Below are 24,279 nucleotides of genomic sequence, written 5' to 3' on the forward strand. Positions count from 1 at the left end.
ATATCTACTAAAACTCTCAGTAGATTTTTATCCTTTTAAATGTATATTTATCCATATTTAAATGGGAAGATTAAAAGCTAAGGAAACAATAGACAACTTGAAATGTATAAATGAGGATAAAATATATTTTAGATCATATGCCTAGGAACTCTTGCCACTCGTTTCATCCTTGTTACTACATTATCCTTCTACTCATTTCACCTCATATATAGTGTGAAGTCAGTACTTTTTCTTAAATGGGGCTGCAGTATGGATGGTATTTGCAGGCATGTAGGTGCAAAGCAGTGCCCCAAGAGGTTGGACATATCCATATAGGTAAGCAACAGAACTGTGTTCAGATTATTTTATGCCCCATTCTTCACTGTGGTTGTATTGAGTTTTCTCACTAGTGTTGGTAGCTTAAACACTGCTGTAGCTCTCCAGATGTCTGTCCTAGATCTAGAAAGACAGAAATAGGTAGAAAATAACATCAGTTGGGTGGAGGATGAGTGGTCATTAAAAAAAAAGATTTTGCATCAGTGTATTTGTACACTGTAAGTAATTGACAACATTGGGTCCTAAATCTACGTAGAAGTTGTGGACCAGACTTCCAGAGTTGCTGGTTAAGATCTGAAGAATCTGCTCCCCAACACTTCTCACTTATTTTCCCTATTTGACTTTGTGATGTGGTCAGTTTCCTACCTTGGTTAGGCCTGAGACAATCAGTGTGAATTGGGTATAAGTGTGTGTGCGTTTTGTGTGTGTGTGTGTGTCAGAAAGAGCGAGAGAGAGCGAGAGAGAGAGAGAGAGAGAGAGAGAAAGGGGGGTAGATTTTTATGAGGAATCAAGTGAGACAACCCTGGCAGATATCCAAGTAGGAAATCTCTTCCTCTGTTAATCCTAGCAAAGAGATAGTGTGATACAACTCTTTTAATGCCTGCCTACATGGGTTTCAAGATATGAAATGATGTATAGCTTTGCATGAAATGATGTATATGAAATGATGGGCATGATGTAACAGAATGCCCATAGGCAGAATGTTTTGCCTCATACCTCGAGCCTTCTAGGAGCTGCTTAACTGGACTAAAATTATGGCTGTCACAATATAGGGTGGTTCTGCAATCAGAAATAGCATTCCCCCCGCTCGTGCAATTATATAACCATCAAACAGTACAGAAGGCTCACAATGTACAGCACGGTTTCTCACTGTCAACACTATTGATATTTTAGGCCAAATAATTCCATATGCATAGTAGAAAGTTTTTCAGCATTCCTGGTATCTACCCACTGGATGCCAGTTGAAACTGCCATCCCCCATACAATTGTGACAGTTAAAAATCTTTCCTGACATTGCCAAATCTAGGCAAAATAGCTCTGGACTGAGAACTACTATGTCAGTAGTTCAGTATGAGATACTCCCATAAAGCCTTCAGGATTAGCCAGTGATTTTCACTACTGGCTTTCATCACGCATCCTCAATTTTAAGTGTATTGTTCAGATAACTTCATAGTGACAAACTAGCAACCTGACAGGAGATGGACCGTCAATGATGTGCTAAGTTCTAGTTGCATGTGACCCTTAACCACTATTGGTATGTTTCCGGATCTGTAAAATGGTAAAATGGGAAATATACTAGATCTTAACATCTTTAACGTGTGTGTGTGTGTGTGTGTGTGTGTGTGTGTCTCAGAGAGAAAGAGAGACAGAGAAACGAGAGAAATGAAGTTCTTGACAGTTCCTGGTCATTCGTCTTTTCTCCTTGTGGATGTTTAAACATCGCCACCTAGTGGCAACCTCGAAGTACTTTTTTATTGTAGATTACTGCGGAGATATTTGAGTGTCTTGGAAATGGAAGGGAGGGATAATAAATGTAACATTTACCTTAATATAAGAATTATGTAATTCAGCTCACTTGGAGATATAAAAATAGACTTTTAATGATCTCCCAAATTCTAATTTGCTTTTGGTATTTACCAGTAAACATTCTTGTGCTCACTTAATTTCAGATAATTTTTATAAAAGTTTTTATTAATTTTAATCTTAATTTGTGCAACAGTAAATTTCATACGCTATTTAGAGGGGATTCCATGGAGGCATATAATAAATCATGAATCAATGAAAACAATCTTAGGATCAGACTTTGAAACATGATTGTTAATTACAGAAGACTGGAGAAAGTCACAATCTCTTTGGAGGACTAGTGAATACTTCACAAACTTGTCTCCACTCCTATTGACACTAAACATAGTTTTGTGTGTGTCTCTTTGGAAATCTCATTGGGAGCAGAGATTATACATTAGTTCACTTTGTGTATATAATAATATCTCGTTATTAATTAGCAATTGAACATTGCAAGAACAGATTCAGAGTTTTCTACACAAGGCTGTATGAATAAACCAGACTATTATTTTGTCTATGCTGCCTTATACATATCCAGTTCATGTTGCTCACATTCATATGATCCAGGAGTCCTAGAGAACAACTGAAATAAGCCTCTGTTTTGTATAATGAAGTGAGAAATAAATTGATAGTAGCTTAGGAGTCAGAAAAGTTTTGATTTTTAAATACTAAGAATATTTTTCTAAGATATCATTTTTTAATATAAGTTTTTCAGGCTAAGTATTCTGCTTCTATTTAATAGATAAATTTGCTTATTTATCCCACTACTGCAAGAAATAAATGTCTATATAAATGTTTAAATATATTAAAATAATTAAATTTCTGAATAGCTATGATGCCACCCTCCCTAAAACCATCATATACAAACTGCCGCCTCTGCCACCTGAGCTTGTCCTATGTTTGCTCCCTCTGCACTATCAGCTCCCATTTGAATTGCTTACTGTGGGCCCAGAGATATTCTCATGTTTAAGCATGGGTGTTCTTTTTTTTTAATTATTAAACATCATTTACCATATTTCCCTTGATCCCTGCTTAAAATTATAAAAAGCATATGGTCTTATGACTTTTTGGTCCTTTCTTTTTAAAGTCTGTCAAGATTCTTTAGGGTTAAGGAGCCAGAAAATACTTAACTAGCCTTGTGGGAATGATGAGGTTAGCGAACAGAGCATTTCCAGAACTGAGGACGTGGCTGTTCCCCAAGCTGCCTTCAGAATGTGGGTTAGGAGAAGGGTGGAATTTGGCAGCTAGAAATCATTGCTCACTTCTCTGAGAACTTAGACTTGGCTGGGTCACAGTGCCTTTGCCTCTAATTTCTCAATGGTCTAGTCTTCCTGTGGGGGTGGGAAGGAAAATAAAGGGTGCCAGGCTTAAAGTATAAAAGAGAACTGAAAGGTAACAACACAATATGCATGTACTGAGTGTCTAGTATGTACCAGGAACTATGCAAAGAGTTAAACAATTAGATAGAAAATTTCTACAAACTCCAATCAAGGGGTTCTTGACTTTTGGGGGGAGGGAGAAGTTAAGCAGACATGTACATAGTTACTGTAATTTTACGGACAGACAAGTGAATTTATAATTGTTGATCAAATACCCTTGCATGGCAAAAACTCAATCAAATAAGGAAGTTCACTCTAGAATAGGATTGAATTGAAAAATTTAAAAATAATTATTCTAAGAATGCTGATTTCTGCGTATTTAACACACTAAATAAAGTTCTCACCCACACCATATCTGAATGGTAGAAGTTCAGACCTATGCTAAAATCAGCAGTGATGTGGCTGATGAAATTACTCTAAGTGGCTAGATTGCTATTTATTTTTAAAACAATAAACACTCCCTTGCCATTAAGAAGTCTGTGCCTTTAGCTTTCTACTAAGTGTATATTTGGCAGTTGGTTCTAATTTTAACTGGCTTGTTTTCCAGGGTCCTCGTGGACCTCAGGGAATTGATGGAGAACCAGGTGTTCCTGGTCAACCTGGTGCTCCAGGACCTCCTGGACATCCATCCCACCCAGGACCCGATGGCATGAGCAGGGTGAGTTGTGTGCATTGTTCAATGTCATGTACAGGTCATGTTTTAAATTATTGATATATTGTTAGGATTTTAAATTGTCTCAGTTCAGATATTGACACTTGACTGTAAGAGCAGTTAAATAAGGTCAACACTGCCATGGACAATAAAACTAATAAACCCACAGGGAATTGTTGGAAAAATTTGAAGAGCTATTTTGTAAAGTATTACTTCAAATTGTTTGTATTTCTCAATGTCAGGTCTGGATTTCATGAGCTTTGTTTTTTCTATTGATTCTAAAGAACCACTGCTTTTTCCCCCTTTAAATGAAATGAGAGATTTATCTGTCCTATTCTCTAGGCTAAGAATGCCAACAAAATCTGCTCCATATCCTCCACAAGAGAGGATGACACATCCGTGATGAGGGATGTGAGAAGGCCATTGAGTTGATGCTAAAAATGACACCTAATTATTTCTCCAATTTTAGTTTTTTTACTTGAAGTAAAGTCAAACAAAATGTCTTTCGATACCTACTTCTTTGAATTGTTAGTGGCAGACATAGGGGATTTGTGAGTACAGGCATACCATGGAAACATTGTGGGTTCAGTTCCAAACCACCTCAATAAAGTGAAATACTGCAGTAAAATGAGTTGTGTGAATTTTTTTTTGTTTCTCAGTGCATATAAACTTACATTTTTCCACAACGTAGTCTGTTATAAAGTGTGTGAAGGCGTTATGTCTAAAAAACAAGGTATATTCTTTAATTAAAAATACCTTATTGTTAAAAGTTGCTAATAATCATCTGACCCTTGAGGAAGCCGTAATCTTTTTGCTGGTGGGGTGTTTTGCTTTGATGCTGATATTTGCTGACTAATAAGGGTGGTATTGCTGAAGGCTGGAGTTGCTATGGTAATTTAAAAAATAAGACAACAATGAAGTTTGCCATATCAAAATCTTTTGTTGTCATTTCAACAATATTCACAGTATCTTCATCAGGAATAGATTGCATCTTGAGAAACTACTTTCTTTGCTTATTAATAAGAAGCAAGTCCTCATCTGTTAAATTTTTTTCATGAGATTACAACAATTAAGCAACATCTTCAGGCTCTACTTATAATTCTAGTTCTGTTGCTATTGCCATCATATCTGCAATTACTTACCCCATTGCAGTCTTCAACCACTAAAATTAATTCGTGAAGGCTGGAATCAGCTTCTTCCAAACTTCTGTTGAGGCTGATATTTTGACCAATCAATCAAGAATGTTCTTAATGGCACCTAGAATGATGAATCCTTTCCAGAAGATTCTCAATTTATTTTGACCATTATATTCTTAAGTAATAAGATTTAAAAGTTGAAATTTATTTTGATCCATGGGCTGCAAAATCGTTTTTGTATTAGCAGGCATGAAAACGACATTAATATCCTTGTGTATCTCCATCAGAGCTCTTATGTGAGCTAGTGCATTGTCACTGAGCAGTAATATTTTGAAAGGAATCCTTTGTTTCTGAGCAATAGGTCTCAATAGTGGGCCTGAAATATTCAGTAAACAATGCTGTAAAGGCTGCGAACAGATGTGCTGTTATCAAGGCCTTGTTGTTCCATTTATAGGGTACAGGCAGAGTTGTTTAATCATAATTCCTAAGAATGCTAGGATTTCCATAATAAGAAATAAACCCCGGTCTTAGCTTAAAGTCACCAGCTACATTAACCCCTAAAAAGAGAGTAAGCCTGTTCTTGGAAGCTTTGAAGCCAGGCATTGACTTTCTCTCTCTAAAAATGGAAGTCCTAGATGACATCTCCTTCCAATAGAAGACTGTTTTGTATACATTGAAAATCTACTGTCGAGTGTAGCCACGTTCATCAGTGATGTTAACATGATCTTCTGGATAACTTGCTGCAGTGTCTACATCAGCATTTGATGCTTCACTTTGCACTTTTATATTATGGAGATGGCTTCTTTCCTTAAACCTCATAAACCAATATTTTCTAGCTTCCAACTTTTCTTCTGCCACTTCCTTGCTTCTTTCAGCCTTCACAGAATTGAAGAGGGTTAGGGCCTTGCTCTGGATTTGATTTTGGGTAAGATAATGTTGTGGCTCATTTGATCTTCTATCCAGAATACTAAACCTTTCTCCATATTAGCATTAAGGCTGTTTTACTTTCTTATTATTTGTGTTTACTGAAGTAGTACTTCTAATTTTCTTTAAGAACTTTTCCTTTGCGTTCATAAGTTGGATGACTGTTTGGTGCAAGAGGTCTAACTTTGGCCTATCTTGGGTTTCAACATGCCTTCCTTACTAGACCATTTCCAGCTTACAATGTAAAGTGAAAGATGTGAGACTCTTTCTTTCACTGTTGTGTCTCAGGGAATAAGTAGGCCCATGTAGAGGAAGAGAGATGGGGAACACCTGGTTGGTAGAAGAACACACACAGTATTTATCGATCAAGTTTACTGTCTTGTGTGAGCATGATTCAAGGCACCCAAAACAATTACTTTAGTAACATCAAAGATCACTGAACACAGATCATCATAAGAGATATAAGAACAATAAAGATACTAAAGTATTATAAGAACTAACAAAATGTGACACAGAGACACAGAGTAAACACATGCTGTTGCAAAAATGGCACCAGTTGTCTTGCTTGGTGCAGGCTTGCCACAAGACTTGAATTTGTAATAAACATAATATTGGTAAAGCACAGTAAAATGAGGCATGCCTGTAGATTGAGACCTTAGCAAGGATACATATGAAGCCTGAATATGGTTTTTGCTTTACAAAAGTTCGTATATATTTTTTTCAACAGATTATAGAAGCAATTGCCGATTTATTTATAAACAGCACACACATTCTTTCCCACCAAAATTTGGAAACTAATGTGACTACTAAAATGTATATGAACAATTTTGGTCAGTTTGATTACTAGGGTTTTTTAATTGTGAAAGAGAGTAGGTCAAACTGTTTCCAGTCTTGGAACAGTCAGGGATTAATTAAAAGGACTATAAAAGTTTTATCAACTTACATAAATATAATTTAAAGTTTACTGGACATTGAACAAACAAAGAATATCATCCAAAAATAGTCCAAAATGGAATCTGGAATCTTTAGGACAAATGTTCTAAAGGCATCTGTTAGGTTTTGTTTAGATGTTTGGCCTGTCTAACTGTGGGAAGAAATCAGTTAAAGAGACTTAAACCTGCAATCAATTAGACTGGCTAGTGCTTATCAGAACAACCCATGTTTTTATCATGTATCAGACATTTGCCACGTTGCAGAAATTGCTCTGAAGCAACATACTTATAAAATACTCTGGGAAAGAATGGTCAATCAAAGGCAGAAACAATCAAAACAACTTAAGTCTTTTTCCAAGCTTTAAAATCAAGCACTTAGAATGGTTGTTAGAAGAGGCATTCTGTAAGAATTCCAGAGAGTGTCCATTTATCCATATGAAAAGGATGTTGATGTATGTCTTTTACTGTAGAAATAATGTCAACATATTGCTTTTACAGCCGTTTTCAGCTCAAATGGCTGGGTTGGATGAAAAATCTGGACTTGGGAGTCAAGTAGGACTAATGCCTGGCTCTGTGGTAAGCATAAATTTTACTGATCATTGAAGTACTTCAGTGAAAAAATTATTTTAAAAAGAGAATATTGAGTTAACTAGTCAAAGAATAACGTGCATCTTCTTAAACACACTCATTCATTCATTCATTCATTCATTCATTCATTTAATTTATTTACTCTACTGTGTGCCAGTTAAAAGCCCAGCATGTTTCATTCATAATTATGCAAAGTGTTTGCTGACATTAATAAAGGTCTATCTGTGTATTTTATTTAATATTGGAAGAAAATAAAGGAGTTTAAGACATATAATCACAATCACAATCATAAAACCTATAGCTCTATAAATAGAAAACAACTATTTTATGGTGCTGTTAGAAACAGTGGTTTGGTAAAACTTTTAAATGAGATGTTTTGCTATTTTCATTTTTATTATTTTCTACTCAATATCCTCTGGCTGCCTTATTCCAACAGCTCTATGGTTTCCTGGCTGGGTCTTCTCAACATTTTTATCCTCTTTTGAATTTCTTCAACATCAGAAAGACTCCCATTTTTTCCCTGGATATTTGGAGCAATGCAATTTTATTGAATAAATTAACACTTTTAAAACCAACTCTCCATATTTTATTGCTCGTAACATAATTCAAAATAATTCCAGGTTAATAGAATTTCAGGCAGTAAGAAGTGCAAAATCAGACCTCATAGATAACCACCCCTACTATCCATCCTTAAGGCCAGCATTATGAGCATTTTAAATATTATTTGTGTATTTTTAAAGTTACTAGTAATATGGCATCATTTAGGGATTCTTTTGGGATTCTTTTTTGAGTTGCATGTTTTTATCCATTTGGAGTTTAAATTACATATGTAATTTTAAATGGAGCTTTTCTTACTATATGTTCCATTCAAAATAAAAATTTAAAATTTTGCCATAAGAATAAATTTGATTTTAATTTATTCTACTTTTTTAAAATTATATTTAAAAATAGTAACAGACATATAATAATAAATGTTCTAAAATCGCATTTTTGTTTTCTTCCTTTTGTTATGCCTCAGTGGAACGATTTTATGTTTAAATGAGGAAAACCTGTGTGGATAATTTCAATCAACGTTGTGAAAGAAATAAATCACCCAGGAAACTCAGTGCCCCAGATCATTTTCAATTCACATTTAATATAATCTAGTCATTGTTGACGTTTCATCTACCTTTAATTCAACTTATTTAAGTTATAAGAATTATCTGCTGTGAATCTGTAGAATTCAATAGGCAGTTTGAGAACTAACTATGTCTGCCAAGATTTTTCTTTATTCGGATGTTCTCATTAACAGAACCATCCATTAAACACGCAAGTGTTCTTGTTCTAAAGACATGGGGTGTGTACAGACATATGGCTCATTTCTCTTTATAACACTGAGGGTATGTATAAAATCATCCCAAATGTTGTCCAAGCTTTAATCTTGAATTTAGCTGCCTTCCAAATGAATGCAGATGGAGAATGTCATCATCCCCCTTTGTCAAAGCTTCACTTTTCCAGATTCTAGAGATGATTCAACATTTTTGAAATATTTGACTGAATTATCATGAGTACTATGCAACGTTTCTCCTCATTTGTTTTTCAGGGTCCTGTTGGCCCAAGGGGACCACAAGGTTTACAAGGACAGCAAGTAAGTCTTTATAATTAAGTTACATACTATAGGAAAAAGATACACACATATATTACATAAGGTCTCTGTGACATGACTGCTTTTGGCTGGTTTTAAAATTTTATATTGTAATGCTCACTTCAAATAGGATATATTAAAGAGTTTTTATTTAGAAACATATGCAGCATGTTTTTGCAAATTTTATTGGGATAAATTTTTATCATCTGATTTCTTTATGTGACTGACCTCCGATAACAAGATTACATGCCTTTGCATCTGAAGTAAGAAATTCATTATGTTATGTCATGAAAATGTTCATAATTGGTTATATGCCAATTCTGAAGCTATGAAATCAGATCATAGGAGGCAATCCCCATGTGATATTATTAGAAATAAGAATCAAGATGTTTGTTCCGTGGGATCTTTAGGAAGAACATAATACAATATACTTTTAAAATGCCTATCAGATGCCAGTAAAATAGTGATGTAGAGCTATTTTTATTTTTTGTAGCAATTCAACAGGCATCAGAAAATAATATTTTAAAAGAAAGAATGAAAATAACCTTTAGTTCAGTCAAGATTACCACATTGTCATTATCATGTGTGTGGAATTTTACTTCAAGCAATCAGTGAATAGAAAAGGTGGTTGATGATGGTGATGATGATGATGTTGATGAGGAGAACTGCCACTGATTGAGCACTCACGCACTCTGTGCCAGCACTTTTCTAGGTTCTTAACATACATTAATTACTTAAGCAGCCATAACAGCCTAATAAGGTAAGTACCAATATTATTCTGATTTTACACTTTAGGAAACAGTTATAGACAGATTAAGTAACTTGCCCAAAGTCACACAGCTGGAAGATGTCAGAGCCAGCTGTCTGAACAATTACACTGTATATTGAGAGAGCACAGGATTTAATATTCTATTTTTCCTTGGTTTGTATATATACTTTGTTCTCAATTGTAGGGTGGTGCAGGACCTACAGGACCTCCTGGTGAACCTGGTGATCCTGGACCAATGGTAAATGTCAAGTAAGCATGTAGACCCAGTTACATTTGGGTCCACCATTATAATGATGTCAAATACTGAGTTAATTTATCTTCCCAGGTCCTCCCTAATGTAGGAAGACATAACAATCCAGTTTGGGAGTCCTGCTCTATGACCCGTTCTTAAGCTATATGTTTCTTGTAGCAGAATATTTAAATTCAAAGACTGATTATGATCATTAGACAGTGCTGAGTGATTTGCATTCATGCAATTACACTTTTTTTCTTGTTGAGCACATGATCTGCGGGATGCAACAAAAAATTCAAAACATTAGTAAAACTATTTTCTCTTTTTCAACAATATTTATTATTTTCATTCGTCCCAATAATATTGTGACATTTCATTTGTCTCAATAATATTTTGAATTATATTATTGGTAAGTAAAAGTAAATATTCTTTTTTTCCTTTTGTTTTGTTATTAGGGTCCGATTGGTGCACGTGGACCAGAGGGCCCCCCTGGTAAACCTGGGGAAGATGTAAGCTACCTTTCCTCATTTTCCAGTTAGGTTTTGAAGAGGTGAAGGAGTTACAATGTTAAAAAGAATGTTCTGTATTAATTTCCATTACATTTCCCCACCCTTTTAGCTTCCATTAAATTCAATGGAAACAGGAGAACTCAGAATAGAAGTTTACAAATATCTAAAAGGGGCTCTTAATTTGCATAGTATTGTATTATTAGGTACTACTGTCTCTTCCTGCATTCCCTAGGTTTTTGTTAAGATTTCTCCATTAGATGCTAGGCTTGTTGTCACAGTAGCAAAAACCTTTCCTAGTGGAACCACTGAAATTATCTGAAGAAAAAAATAAATTATCTGAAATAAAAAATATAAAATAAATAAAAAAAAATTATCTGAAATAAAATATATATAAAAAATCATTATGAGGTCTTATATAAAAGGAATTTTTAAAATGTGTTAGTAGTATAGTGCCAATATGGCTCCCCAATGATGAAAAAATGATTTCTTCAATTGGATTTTTAATTAAAGTTAAGACCCAACTCCAGATTTTAACATTAAGGACATGTAATCAGAGAACAGTGTGCAATAGCAGACTTACATTTCTAGATTCTTTTCTTAGTTGTACCAAAGTTGAGGATCAAATTATGGGTAGGCCATTAATTTCTATGTGATACTAAACCAAGTATTAATAAATATTTTCTCTTTGTGAGTCATAAGATTCATTTAAACAGGTTACATTGAATTTGGCTATAGAGCACGTATTTCTGGTAGCCCTTTCTTTTTAACCACAGGAAAGAAATGGAAAGTAGTATTTTAAGAAGCAATACTTTAATTCAGTGTCATGTGCTCATATAGAATTCTATAGTATATATCTTATAGCATACATGTATGTTTGTGTGTATAAATTTTGATATTCATAAAATAGTAAGCTAGATCAGACCAGGAAAATTTTCAACAATTTATTCTTCTGGATAAATTAATGAAAGCCACAGACTAACCTGATAGAATCGAGTACTATCAGGAATATAAGGAATAGAGTCTATTTTTATTTTATTTTTTTGCACTGTTTAGAGAATTGCACATTAGCTTTCTAAAGAAGGCTGTTTTATCAGTAATTTATCATTTAGTTTCAAAGAAGAACCTTTTAATCACTTTTGCCTCCCCAATCTCCTACATTTTTTCCATAAAGGGTGAACCTGGCAGAAATGGAAATCCTGGTGAAGTGGGATTTGCAGGATCTCCGGTAAGTTTATACTCAACATAAGGCAAACTTTGAAAAATAAATAACATTGAATTAAATTGCAATTCTCTGTATGCACATGTATCAGGCACTAAGTAAGTGGAGACAAACAAGCATTGTTTGTTTCTGTAAAAATGCGAAATGTCACAGGACATTTTGCCAGAGTGATGGTTAACTCCAGTTCTCTGCTTTGCATTGACACCATAAATACACCTTCTGGAGCTAGAGAAGTTTATCGAACATAACATAAATACCCTCCAAACTGAGTATCAAATCCTCAGAAAATTCAGAAAAAATAGTTTTTGGTTTTTTTTTTTCATAAAATGAGTTACCAGCTTGACTTATTTACAGTTCACACTTCAATCCTGTTTTAGCTTTTTAAAATCCTTTTAATATTTTTACTTTATATTGTCACATATGTCTAAACAATAGCTCGAAGAAAAGCTTGTTGCCTTGTTTTTTATCAACTAGGGACAATAAATTATGGACGAGATGCCTCTTTGGCTGCTCCCCAAACCGTAATTTTGGCTGAAATTCTTGATTAATGTTCTGGGTCCTAAAATCATATGACAATATACACTGATTTCCAGCCCTCCTAACACAGCTGTTTTCTTCCCCTTTGGCTCCCTAAAAGAATAGACCCCTGGCAACTACTCCACCAGAATCCAAGACCTGGCCCCTTGGCCATTCTCTGAACCCACCTGTCTCTCGTCACTCAAATTGCTTTGCCAGGCCCTCTTCTAGAATGTGTTACACTGGCCATGGGGAAAATTAGAGTATGATAAGCAAGCAAAAATCTTCCTCAAGCATTCCTACTTCTTGGGTTTCTCCTGCCGAATAGCCCCAAACATTCGCTCTCCTATTTATTATACTTTCTATAATTTCCTTTTGTTTCTACCACTCAATACAATCAACAGTACCACATTACTTTCTGTTTACTTTCTGAAAATTGATGAGGTTCAATGCTAGGAAATGTTTTAAACAAATGAATGCTCCCTTATCTTTTAAGGGAAATTTACAAGGCTCAAAGGATTATTTGGTTGCAAACGTAAACCAGTTTCCCAACTCCCTGCTTTCTTTCCTCCTCCATCAGCCTGGGAAATAAATGAAGATAAAGGCATGAGGTTTAATCATTAGCACAGATGTCCTTTTCAACCCATCCAGGTTTGAACTTCCCATGTCCTGCTGCACTCTTGCTCATGCTCACAGTGTGGGCCCTCCATGGGGAGGAAGGGTGCCCCGCCAGCACACCACAGATGCACTGTGCAAGCTCAGTGCAATGTGTGATTGTGCTGTAATGACAGTCCTGGGTCAGCAGAATGAGAATTTTTTATGAGCATTAGGACATCTGGTTCATTTTCTTGTTACATTAGGGATATGTAATCACATGAGAATTTCCCTTGCAGACCATAAAAACTGAAGTTAACTAATTATTTGAAATAACATAGCTCAGCAATTCCCCTATAGGCTTAGATGGGTCTGCACCAGGTTGCCTGCTAAGGATGGAGAGGAGACAAATCTCTGTAAAATGAGGCCTTAAGTTGAAGACTTAACGGGAGTTCTTGATGTGAAAGAATTCTTGAGCAGGGTTGTGTAAACAGAAGGATTAATGGGACTTCATTTGTTCAGAGAGCATGATTGGTTTTACCCCTACTGTGATAACCCTCTAAAACACTAAAGAAATAATTTTCTTTCAAGAGGTCACAGAGGGATTATTGCTTTGATTTTGTTATATGAATTTCATTCATTGAGTTCTTATTCAACCATTTAGAAATAGTGAATGAAACCTATGATTTGCAGAGCAGAAGGATTTTGTTATCTGTGTAAGATCATGCTAGGACAAGAGAAGTTCCTTAGGAAAGGTTAAAGGGCTATGAAAGTAAGAAATATTAAACCATTTCTTTATTCAGTTGTTTATCCAATTATTATTCATTGAATGTCCATTAGCCAAACATAAGGCTAACTGCCAGCTATACATAAATTAACAATAATAATCAATATGTGATAATACCAATCAATGCTATCATCATGCTAAATATACTGGCGACAGTGGTAATGCCAATTCAATGCAAAATCAAATTAATGTAGGCCATGATAATAAGTAAATAAGTAAGTCATTAGCTTGGTATCTATTTTAAGACAGTATAAAAAAACTTTTATGCATTATTTCAAAGTAGTTGTACCACTGGATTTGATTTTCTGTGGTATTTCTGTTGTTTTTTATTTAATGTGTTTAGGTGAAAGCTACGTAGAATTTGCAGAAATTAATTATTTAGTCAAGAAACAAAGCATTCTCATATTTCTCGACTTTCTTTTCTGTTGGATATTTTGTTTATTCATTTAGTTTTTAAAATAATTATAAATCCACAAAATTTCTCCTAAACAATTTATTTTAAAAATTCCTGACCACATTATAATACTATTCTTCCCATCATATTCTGCTGCCGATATTCAGAAATTCATAGAAAATAAAAACATTGGTTTGCTACAAAGGCATTTAATGTTGTACCATAAAGCACAATAAAGAAAGAAAAGGATATTTTATCTTGAATTTCTCTCCTGAATATTTATTCTCTACCTTGGTATAGTCAATACTCATATTGGACCTATTGATTCATGCTTATGTTCTTGTTTTGTTTTCATTAATAATTATAACACAGTGATGTCATGTGAAAAATTTTAAATGTCCTTAACTCAATACCTGGTATTAATTTGTATCCCTGTATAAGTCATGTTTCCATTTCTAACAGCATATTTACTTTGCTAATTTTGGTCACCCAGATATATTTTGACAGATAAAAGTATATTGCTTTTTGTTGTTGTTGTTGTTCTTAATATGTTGCTGGAAAACTGTGTACTAGCTACTTTTTGGGGAAAATGATATATTAAGGAATTTTACATCCTTATTAGTGACTCTAAAATGCCTTATCTATATTTGCCTTCCAGGGAGCTCGTGGCTTTCCTGGGGCTCCTGGTCTTCCAGGTCTGAAGGGTCACCGAGTAAGTTCAATCTATTGTAATCCTCTCAGATACTGTAGTTTAGTGAATAGGCTCCGGGGAGCATTACCTTCAAAATCTTTACTAGTCAATTTGTTGATTGTCCTTAACTGTCTATGGTTGCAGTATTTATCTGTGGTTACTGAAATCATAATTTTTTTATACATTTCCTTTGGGTTTAATTTGATTCGATAAAGAAATATATTTTGAGTTATTATTATGTACTGGACACTATGCTACAAAAGAAGATACAGTGATGAATGAGAAAAATCTCTGACCTGAAGCTTCAGGCTAATGGGGGATATGGATGAAAAGTTAGGCAATTCCTATATAGTGGAAGAGGTGACGTGGTAGAGATAGAGAGTACTAGGTCACAGAAGGGGCCCAGTCTACCTAGACTTGGAAAGCAATAGGATGCCTTTCTTATTACTGAAGATAATTACAATGTAACTATTATATATTGTTTACATATGTAGAATCTATCATCTGTCTAATCATTTGTCATAATATCAAATAGTGATTTTCAATCAATATACACTGGGCTTTGTTTTGAGTAATTGAGATTTTGATTAAGATGTCTGGTCTGCTGCTATACTCGTTATTAAGTATTTTGAACATTCACCTTGAATACAAATGATATTTTATAACTATATGAACTCTGTAGTTATGTGTTTCCTCTAACGCCACTATAAGTTTTTTATTTGTAGCTACAGATTAAATTTCTACAAAGTCACAATGTTTGAAGGGTGAGAACATTGCAAGCTGAAAATGTTATTTAAAGTTGAAAACTCTAATTTTCCTTGAATAAGCTTTCAGAATAGGTTGAGAATTTGAAACTATTTTGAGCAACAACTTTAAATTTGAGATTCATTTTTATAAGGCAATTTCTGCAAGCTTATTTTTGGTTCTTCTTTTATGCCTTTGAGAATTGAAAAAAAACAGGATACAAATACAAATTTATATTTTTCTTCTCAGGGACACAAAGGTCTTGAAGGCCCTAAAGGTGAAGTTGGAGCACCTGGTTCCAAGGTAATCTTACAATTATCTCACTCTAGCCTCACTTTGGCTTCTTAGTTTTGTTTCATATGTTTACACATTTTTCAGAACCATCTTAATTCAGCAGGAGAGAGGGCTATAAATAAATGGTTAGGTAAATAAATGTAATTTTTCAAAGATGAATGGCAACGGCTTTATGATGACATGATTTAATATGCCTACAAGAACAGCCTCCATGGCACTGGGTGTCTGCCAGTGCAGGATGGGTGTTGTCTTCATATGAAGATGGCACTGTGAATCTATCTTCTAAAACACAGTCATTCATTTTTCATCTTAAAAAATATCTGAAAGGTTTAGATAGTTCATTAGTCCCATTATTGAGTACTCCTTTAATACCAAGACCCTCTACCCATTGTTTCTTCTCAAAATTTATTTGTATTTCTACAGGGAGAAAAAACATCGAGGAAGTATAACAGAATTTTTAGTGGAAAACATCATGACCTAATGTGGAAATCATTTGACTTTAAAATTTTTTATTTCTAAGTCTCCTAGAATAGATCTTAAGAGAATATTACAATCAATTTTAGCTTTGTAAAGTTTTACTTGAGACATATCAGACATAGCCAGATAAGTCCTTTCCTGAGACTAGTTACTGTGGCTTGGTATGATAGTTTCCATCAATCCTAAGTCCCCAGTATTAATTTATATGTATTTCTTTAAAACTATGCTACTACTGCATTTTGAGAAGAAGTAATAGAACAACATTCTAAGATCCTATGTCAAAAGTACATCTTTCATATGACCTCTTTGAAAATATGCTTTTAAAATTACACACACAGAGCAAAGTGATGTGAGTATCAGTTGTAGGCTTCTCATACTGTAATGTATTCTCATTTTTGTTTTAGGGTGAAGCTGGCCCCACTGGTTCAATGGGTGCCATGGGTCCTCTGGTATGTGCTGGTTTTCTTGTTTCTTAAATTTCTAAGGTTATATTTCCTTGCCTTTTAGATTATAACAAGAGAATTTTTTAATGAAAAATAAAAAATGGAGAACATAAGTTGGCTGGTAAAATAATCTTGATTACTAGCTGATAGACAAGCACAAGAGAGTTGAGCCCTTCTAATAGAAAAGGCTTTCTACATTTCATTGTTTCTCTTACCAGTTGAATGCCCTTATTCTTTTTCTATACTCAGTGATCAAATCAAGATTATTGTAGATTCAGCCCATTAAAGCCAGGTTAAGTGAAATCTATTTATGTAAGGGGTGATAGGTTATTTATCTCCAAATGGGGAGAGTTTTTCAAACCCAACATTGCCCCTGGAAATACTACTGCTTGGTGGCCAATTATCTTGAGTCTCAATTGGATTGAGTGGGGTAGTCAGATTACCCTACATTTCAAATTAGGTGCTTCAAGAGATATTTCTTCTCTATCGTCATAGGGTCCGAGGGGAATGCCAGGAGAGAGAGGGAGACTTGGGCCACAGGGTGCTCCTGTAAGTATATCTGTTTTTACTTATATTGCTGAGATGTATATTTCAATTCATTTTTAGATTTAGTTTACTGAACTTGCCTTTTAAATGAAATTAACAGTACTGGTCACCTTTTTTTTTCTTTTTCTTTTGGAATAAAGTCAGTTTTACAGAAAAGTTGAAAATAAAGTACAGAGAATTCTTGAACAACCTTCGCTTTGCTTTTAATGTTAACATACAGCCACAGTACATTTGTTGTCTACTTTAATACAAAAATTAAGAAAATAATGAATACATATAGCAGCTTGGAATATAGTCCATAGAAAAACACAAACTTGGATATACTAATAAAATTACAATAATAAGAAACATTTATCAAAACCTTATTGTATGCCAAGAATTCTTCCAAGCATTTTATTTTATATTCCTCATACTCCTAAAAGGTGGGTACTCTGAGTGCACTCTTCGAAAGATCTGAGTCTCCTGATCACCTGTCTTTGATTCACTTTAATTATACAGATTGAGAAATACTCTTGCAGACTATTTATGTAACTTGAATCTGTATAGGAGGCATATTCTAATTATTCCTTTCACAACTCTCTGAAGGTCAGGCTATGCTGACTAATATTTCAAACTTATAGTTCATTACTTTGCACCTACTTTGCTTTAGAGAGTTAAGGACTGTCACCTTTCCTCTATTATTTCAAGATCCGATCATCACCATTACTATTAGCAATCCCAGGTTTACACTGTCTCTGCTATTACCTCCAGCCCATAGAGGACGACCAACTCAGAGTTACTCAACAGTACCAAATTCAGGGCCCTGATTTGGAAAGTGTAAGACCCTCTCACTAGGCCATTCTATATCAGTTTAGTAAGCAGAGTGTCCTAAGGGGATATAGAGAATATTATAGAATATAGTCAGCTATTGGCTTATCCAGGCTAACATCATCTATCAATATACTATGCTCACTTCTCTGTGCATTCTTCTACTGTCTGCCAAGGGAGGTCTGACATTTCTGCCCCAGCATGGGCTATTGCTCTTCCCACATTTCTAAGAACTGTCTCCCATGTTAGCACTATTTCTCAGGGTTCTTACCAGGATGTTAAATTGTCATATCATGAGACAGCATATCCACATCATTAAAGGTTTCCAACTTTGTATTCTGATTTTTGATACAGTGCCTTCAGGGCCAAGACCCATACATTCTTTCTCAGATCCCACCTCTACCTGATGTTTAGGTCTTATAGGTGCTTTGGTGTATGATATCTTTTTAAAAAAGTAGTAGTGCTAGTTATTGGTCTGGTGTACAGAAGTGAGGCTTAAGTTGTCTGCCAAAGTAGAAGCTTAGGTATCATCTTCAACAAGAGAGAAGTACGAACTATTAATGGGGGGAATGGGCCACTTCTCTAGGCCCAGTGACTTTAGATGGACCTGAGATTTTAAGTTCTTTTATTTTCGTTTAAATTTTGAGGACAGGGTCTTACTCTGTTGTCCAGGCTACAGGGCATTGGCACAATCATAGCTTACTGTAGCCTTGAACTCCTGGGCTCAAGTGATACTCTCCCCTCAGGCTCCCAAATAGCTGGGACTACAGGCGCATGCCACCAATACTGGCTAATTTTTTTTGAAGAAACGGAGTCTCACATTGTTGCCCAAGCTGGTCTAAAACTCCTGGCTTCAAGCAGTCCTCCTGTCTCAGGCTCCCAAAGTGCTGGAATTACAGGCATAAGTTACCAGGCCCAGCTGAAGTTCTTCAGTGTGTTGATGCACATATCCTAATGCCATATCTCAGAGTCCCACTCCTCTCAATCCAGGACCCTGCCCATGACATAACAGACTTTCTAGGTTTGAGAATTCAACCATCCCACGAGCCCTCATAGTCTTGCATTAAGCCCTGTGCTTGGCCTGTTATTCAGCTTTTTCTTCTCTCTGGTTGCAGAAGATAAGAATTAAAAAAAATGCTGCCAAGGAGTCTTGCATTGGTGATTAATCACCATCAGCCTTTTAGTATCTTTCTCCAATAGATACACTATACAAGACCCATGCAATTCCATCAACTTTATAATTGTTATTTTCTTAATTCTTCTCAAATGCCTGAGATATTGCACCACTAGCCCATTCCCTTAAAATATCTCTGTTCACCATTGGTGACAATATTTGCCATTGTGCCATCGCAGCATGCCAAGGGTGATTCATACTCTGACTGTCACCAGCTGACCAGTGGGAAATCCAGCTTAAAAAATCCCATTTTAGAGTTTGCTTTCTTGTAACCACTCTGGCATCAATGGTCTTAGGGTCTTAGGTCAGGTTTCCTAGGAAACAGCCATAGGAAAGTGACTTGTATACAGTACAGGAAATTTATTGGTGAGTACTCTTAGAAACTATTTTTGAAGGAATGAATAAAAGCAGGGCTTGTCAGAGGGAGAAATTGAATTGTGTTTCAATTGCAACAGAGATCTCAGTCAATTTCAGGGGAACTATGGAGCTGAGATGGCTCTTGCAGACTTGTCTCAAAGAAGGGCCAATGCTTTGTATCCCTGCATTGACCAAGGAAAGAGTACAGTCTTGAGAGAGCTAATTCCCTTTAGCTGAGGGCAATTCCTAGGGAATGTCTCAATAGCGAGCCATCAGCAGGTTATATTTCCAGCTGACAGGATGAATACTTCAGTACTTAAGGGAGCCCTGGGTGAAACCCACAGGATTCATTATAATTTAATTTATCTCTTTTGTGTGTTTTATTTTCTGGACATTGCTTCTCTGAGTTAATCTGGCTATTAAGAATATTGAGGTGTTCAAATTTTCATTGTCTCTGAGTTCATATGTAAGAAGATGATACATTAAAAAGAATCATTTTAATCAGTTTCATTTTCTCAATCTTGATTTTCTTATTGCTATAAGGATAGATGCATTTATGACTACCATATCAGCTTGTGTAAATGTGTTTATATTGCTGTTAACTGAGTGAGGGTTATTGTCAGTTAACTTTAATATTTATTCTTCAATTTGTAACATGGAAATTTTTTATAAAGCAAATAGATTATGAGAAAATGTAGTATAAAATGTAATCTTATCCTATCTTGTCCTTTTTCTCTTAATTAGGGACAACGAGGTGCACATGGTATGCCTGGAAAACCTGGACCAATGGTGAGTTATATTACTTTCATATTAATTCATTAATTTATTCATGCATTCTTCCATTTGTATATTCAAAAACATTTACAGAGCACTCACCATGTTCCAGACACTTGGAATAAAAAGCTGATGGACACACAGTACTTCTTCCACACTGTCCTATTAAGGAACAGAGAGATATTAATATTGTTATGTAACATAATTGTTAACTCCATAATATAGTAGACAACTTCAGGTGTGGGAACAACTTTCAAGTTGAGTCCTGAAAGATAAGTATTTCATATATAAAATGGGCAAGAATATAGCATTGTCCAGAGGATATATAGATGAGAAAACACAGTGGGCTCAGAAAATTCTAGGAAGGCAAAATTGGATTCAGAGGTGGGAGCTAGATCATGAAGGACTATACTTACCATGTTAAATGGTTTTTGAGCTTTTTTCTATAGTTAATGTGAGATCATTCAGGGATTTTAAACATAAGAACATTATGACCAGAGGATAATCTGCTGGTAATGTTTGAAGATAAAATGAAGATGGCTAAGAATAAAGAATGAGTTTGAATACCACTGGCATAATTCCAGAAAGAAATTACACAGATGTGAACTAAACTTATTATGGTAGTAACAGAGGCCGACTGCAAGTCAGTGAGCTAACAACTCTAATGGACATGACCCAGTAGATTCCTGGTTTAAAGTGTTTGATGGATGATGTAATTTATCTGAAATTGGAAATAAAGAAAGAGGAACAGGATACCATTTGTGGGTTTGAGTTTAGAATGGGAATAAATGAGTTCAATTTTGTGATTAGATTTGCAAGAGTGGAGCTCAGGATAGAAATTTGAATTTCAAATGTAGTTTTGGAAATTTTTAACGTACAGGCAATACATACAGCTGTGGGAGTAAAAGTGTAACACGGAATGAGAAATGATGAGGTCTCAGCGTGTACCAATATTTTGTATACTGTGCTTTTTTGTGCTTAGTATGGACAAGGCTATTGTATTTTGCTTCAGACCATCTCGCAGTATTTCATAGGTAATCCTCTGTAACTATGAACCTTTAATTCACGCTTGAAGATGGAAATCTGGACACTTATTTAGCTATTGCAAATTAGCTAAATAACTAGATCTAGATCATGAAGGGCTATACTTACACACTTAAAGGACTTTTGAGTTCTTTTCTATTGTAATTAATGTGAGATCATTCAGAGATTTTAAACATAGGAACTTTATGACCAGAAAGATCATCTCCTGGTAATGTGGATGATGAAATGAAGATGGCTAAGACTAAAGAATCATCTGTAAATTATAAACAAAGAATGAATTGTAAATTATAAACAAAGGCAAATATTTTAAATTTGACACATTTCAAACATATTCCCTTTTTAAAATTCCCTTACTTGCAATAGTTCTCCCATGTGAATAGCCTCAATTGCTGCTCATTAACTGCTGAGTTACCCAGAGGTACAAAGGATCCTAAGAGATGTGTGGAGCTGAAGTAGATTTTAGTTGAAACAGTGCTGTGGATCAAGGTCTCTACTACTATTCTGTCAAGGACACTTAAATTATATCTTTACAAGCAAAATAAAACTAATTTAATTTTTAAAAAGAGCTTCAAGACATAAAGTTCTTTTCTGAAATTTAGAGCAATTTATTATACATGTGCTTTTCCCATCAATTATGTGATTTTAATAGCAGTGCCCTGACTTTTAAAAGGAAGATATAATGGTATCTAGAATAAATTATTTCATATATGATTAACACTGGTTGCTAGTAAAATGTACATAATTATATTGTAGGCATCATGTAGTAAACTTTATCTGTTCATCATGAAATTAGTGGTTCTCAACTTTGGCTGTATATTAGAATTACCTGGAAACTTAAAAATATTGATGTCCAATCCAATTTAAACGTAATCTCTAGAGGTAGACTCAGAAATCAGTATTTTTTAAAGCTCTACAGATGATTCCATAGGGTCATTAATGTGCATAGCTGCTGCAGGAAAGCAAAAAGTGGTGTTTTATAATAGCACAAATATATTTATAGAATGTTATCTATAGTCATTTTTTAATGTAGTAATTGAGCACGAAGTTGCTACTGAAAATGCTCCTAAATAAATAGTCCGTGGAACAATTTTATTTTACTCCAATAGGAAAAGTTGAGTCAAGCTCTACAAGGTAAATTATGCTAACAAAACACCAAGGAAAGAAAATATTATGAGGGAAAGAGAGAAGATATTGTAGGAAATATTCATGGTCAACATGGGCCAAGACTGAATGATCAAAAAAGAAAAAAATTTAAAGCTATTAGCCAAAAGTAAAGCATAATTATAGTAATTGAAATCATTTGCCCCAGGGATCTTTTCTTCCTTGTTTCTCATAAGTAGAAAACAAAACATAGGATGAAAAAATAAGTATATTTTGAAAGGGCTTTTATTAATTCAAAACTGATGGGATTAAAGTACAGTCCTTGAAGAGTCAGAATAATCTGTACTAGAATTCCTCTTATACTCACTTCTTTTAAATTTAGTCTTTTAATCAATGGCTTAAATTCTATGCATGCCTTTCCAAATGGAGGGTAATATAAATATCCACTTGTTATTGCCTGAAAAACCTCTCTAAAATATCTAGATTTTTTTTTTTTTTTTTTTGGAGATGGAGTCTCACTCTAGGTTGGAGTGCAGTGGCGCGATCACAGCTCACCGCAACCTCCACCTTCCGGGTTCCAGCAATTCTCCTACCTCAGCCTCCCAAGTAGCCAGGATTATAGGCACCCGCCATCACACCTAGCTAATTTTTGTATTTTTAGTAGAGATTGGGTTTCACTGCATTGGCCAGGCTGGACTCCAGCTCCTGACCTCAGGTGATCTGCCTGCCTTGGCCTCCCAAAGTGCTGGGATTACAGGCGTGAGCCACCACGCCTGGCCTCCAGGTGGTTCTTAAGCATCATTTTTATAGAACAAAGTACTAGATTTTGATATAAAATAAAACTTTCTAAAAACTACATTATTTGATTAACATAAAGAAAGTACATCTCTCAAGAGGCAATTGTTTGAAACACTTTAGGTTTGTGATTGATTTATTCCTATATGCTATTTGAGTAATCCAATTATATTTAATACCTTGGATATGTCTTTTAGCATTACTTTAGATTGATGTTGAAAGGTACTTATAATGAAATTAGACTATTATCTTTGTAATTTCAAAGTGAAAGGCCGGTTATTCTTATGTGTCAAATACAAAATGACACCAAAGACTTAAAAATGACCTAATTAGATACTAATTAAATACATGTCTGATTATTTTTCTGGTTTCTTTTAATAGGGTCCTCTTGGGATACCAGGCTCTTCTGGTTTTCCAGGAAATCCTGGAATGAAGGTAAGACGTTAATGTTAATATACAGCATTTAACTATACATGATTACGTGAGCCCCAAAGTGAAGAATGACATTTAATTAATTGAAAAGTGTGGAAGTTACTTTTAACTAAGGAAAGAGCCTAGAGTATGCCCTTTGTTCATTATTACATGGAAGAAGATAAATGAAAAAATAAAATTAACTGTATAAATATAATTAAAGAAGAATCACTTATAATTGTACCCTTATAATATCAAAGAACCTGATGTGTTAGGACTCTAATGCCAGCCAATCAAAACAGCTCTAAGGAATAGGAGCTTTAAACTGAATTGGAACTCTATTCTCTATTCTTGAATAGAGTACTTGGAAGTAGTAAACAGCAGAAGGTTCCAAACAATAGTAGGTTAAAATAAATTAGATGCTGTCAAAAGGCTGTTCTTTCACCTAACATTTGTTATCACTCTGCACTCCCCCAGACCCCCAACCC

General features: G+C 34.8%; 1 protein-coding gene across 1 annotated transcript in view; it reads left to right on the forward strand.

Annotated features, from left to right (window-relative positions):
* Positions 1 to 24,279, forward strand: part of COL5A2 (collagen, type V, alpha 2) — a 145,649-nt gene that overhangs the window by 81,005 nt on the left and 40,365 nt on the right. The window contains exons 7-18 of the mRNA XM_011936475.1: positions 3,805 to 3,915; positions 7,400 to 7,477; positions 9,072 to 9,116; positions 10,067 to 10,120; positions 10,570 to 10,623; positions 11,795 to 11,848; positions 14,792 to 14,845; positions 15,818 to 15,871; positions 16,744 to 16,788; positions 17,278 to 17,331; positions 20,411 to 20,455; positions 23,762 to 23,815. Of these exons, the coding sequence (XP_011791865.1) occupies positions 3,805 to 3,915; positions 7,400 to 7,477; positions 9,072 to 9,116; positions 10,067 to 10,120; positions 10,570 to 10,623; positions 11,795 to 11,848; positions 14,792 to 14,845; positions 15,818 to 15,871; positions 16,744 to 16,788; positions 17,278 to 17,331; positions 20,411 to 20,455; positions 23,762 to 23,815 (702 nt within the window). The remainder of the gene's footprint in view (positions 1 to 3,804; positions 3,916 to 7,399; positions 7,478 to 9,071; positions 9,117 to 10,066; positions 10,121 to 10,569; positions 10,624 to 11,794; positions 11,849 to 14,791; positions 14,846 to 15,817; positions 15,872 to 16,743; positions 16,789 to 17,277; positions 17,332 to 20,410; positions 20,456 to 23,761; positions 23,816 to 24,279) is intronic.

The sequence above is a fragment of the Colobus angolensis genome, unplaced genomic scaffold, assembly GCF_000951035.1.
Source record: "Colobus angolensis palliatus isolate OR3802 unplaced genomic scaffold, Cang.pa_1.0 Scaffold153, whole genome shotgun sequence".
Classification (NCBI taxonomy): domain Eukaryota; kingdom Metazoa; phylum Chordata; class Mammalia; order Primates; family Cercopithecidae; genus Colobus; species Colobus angolensis.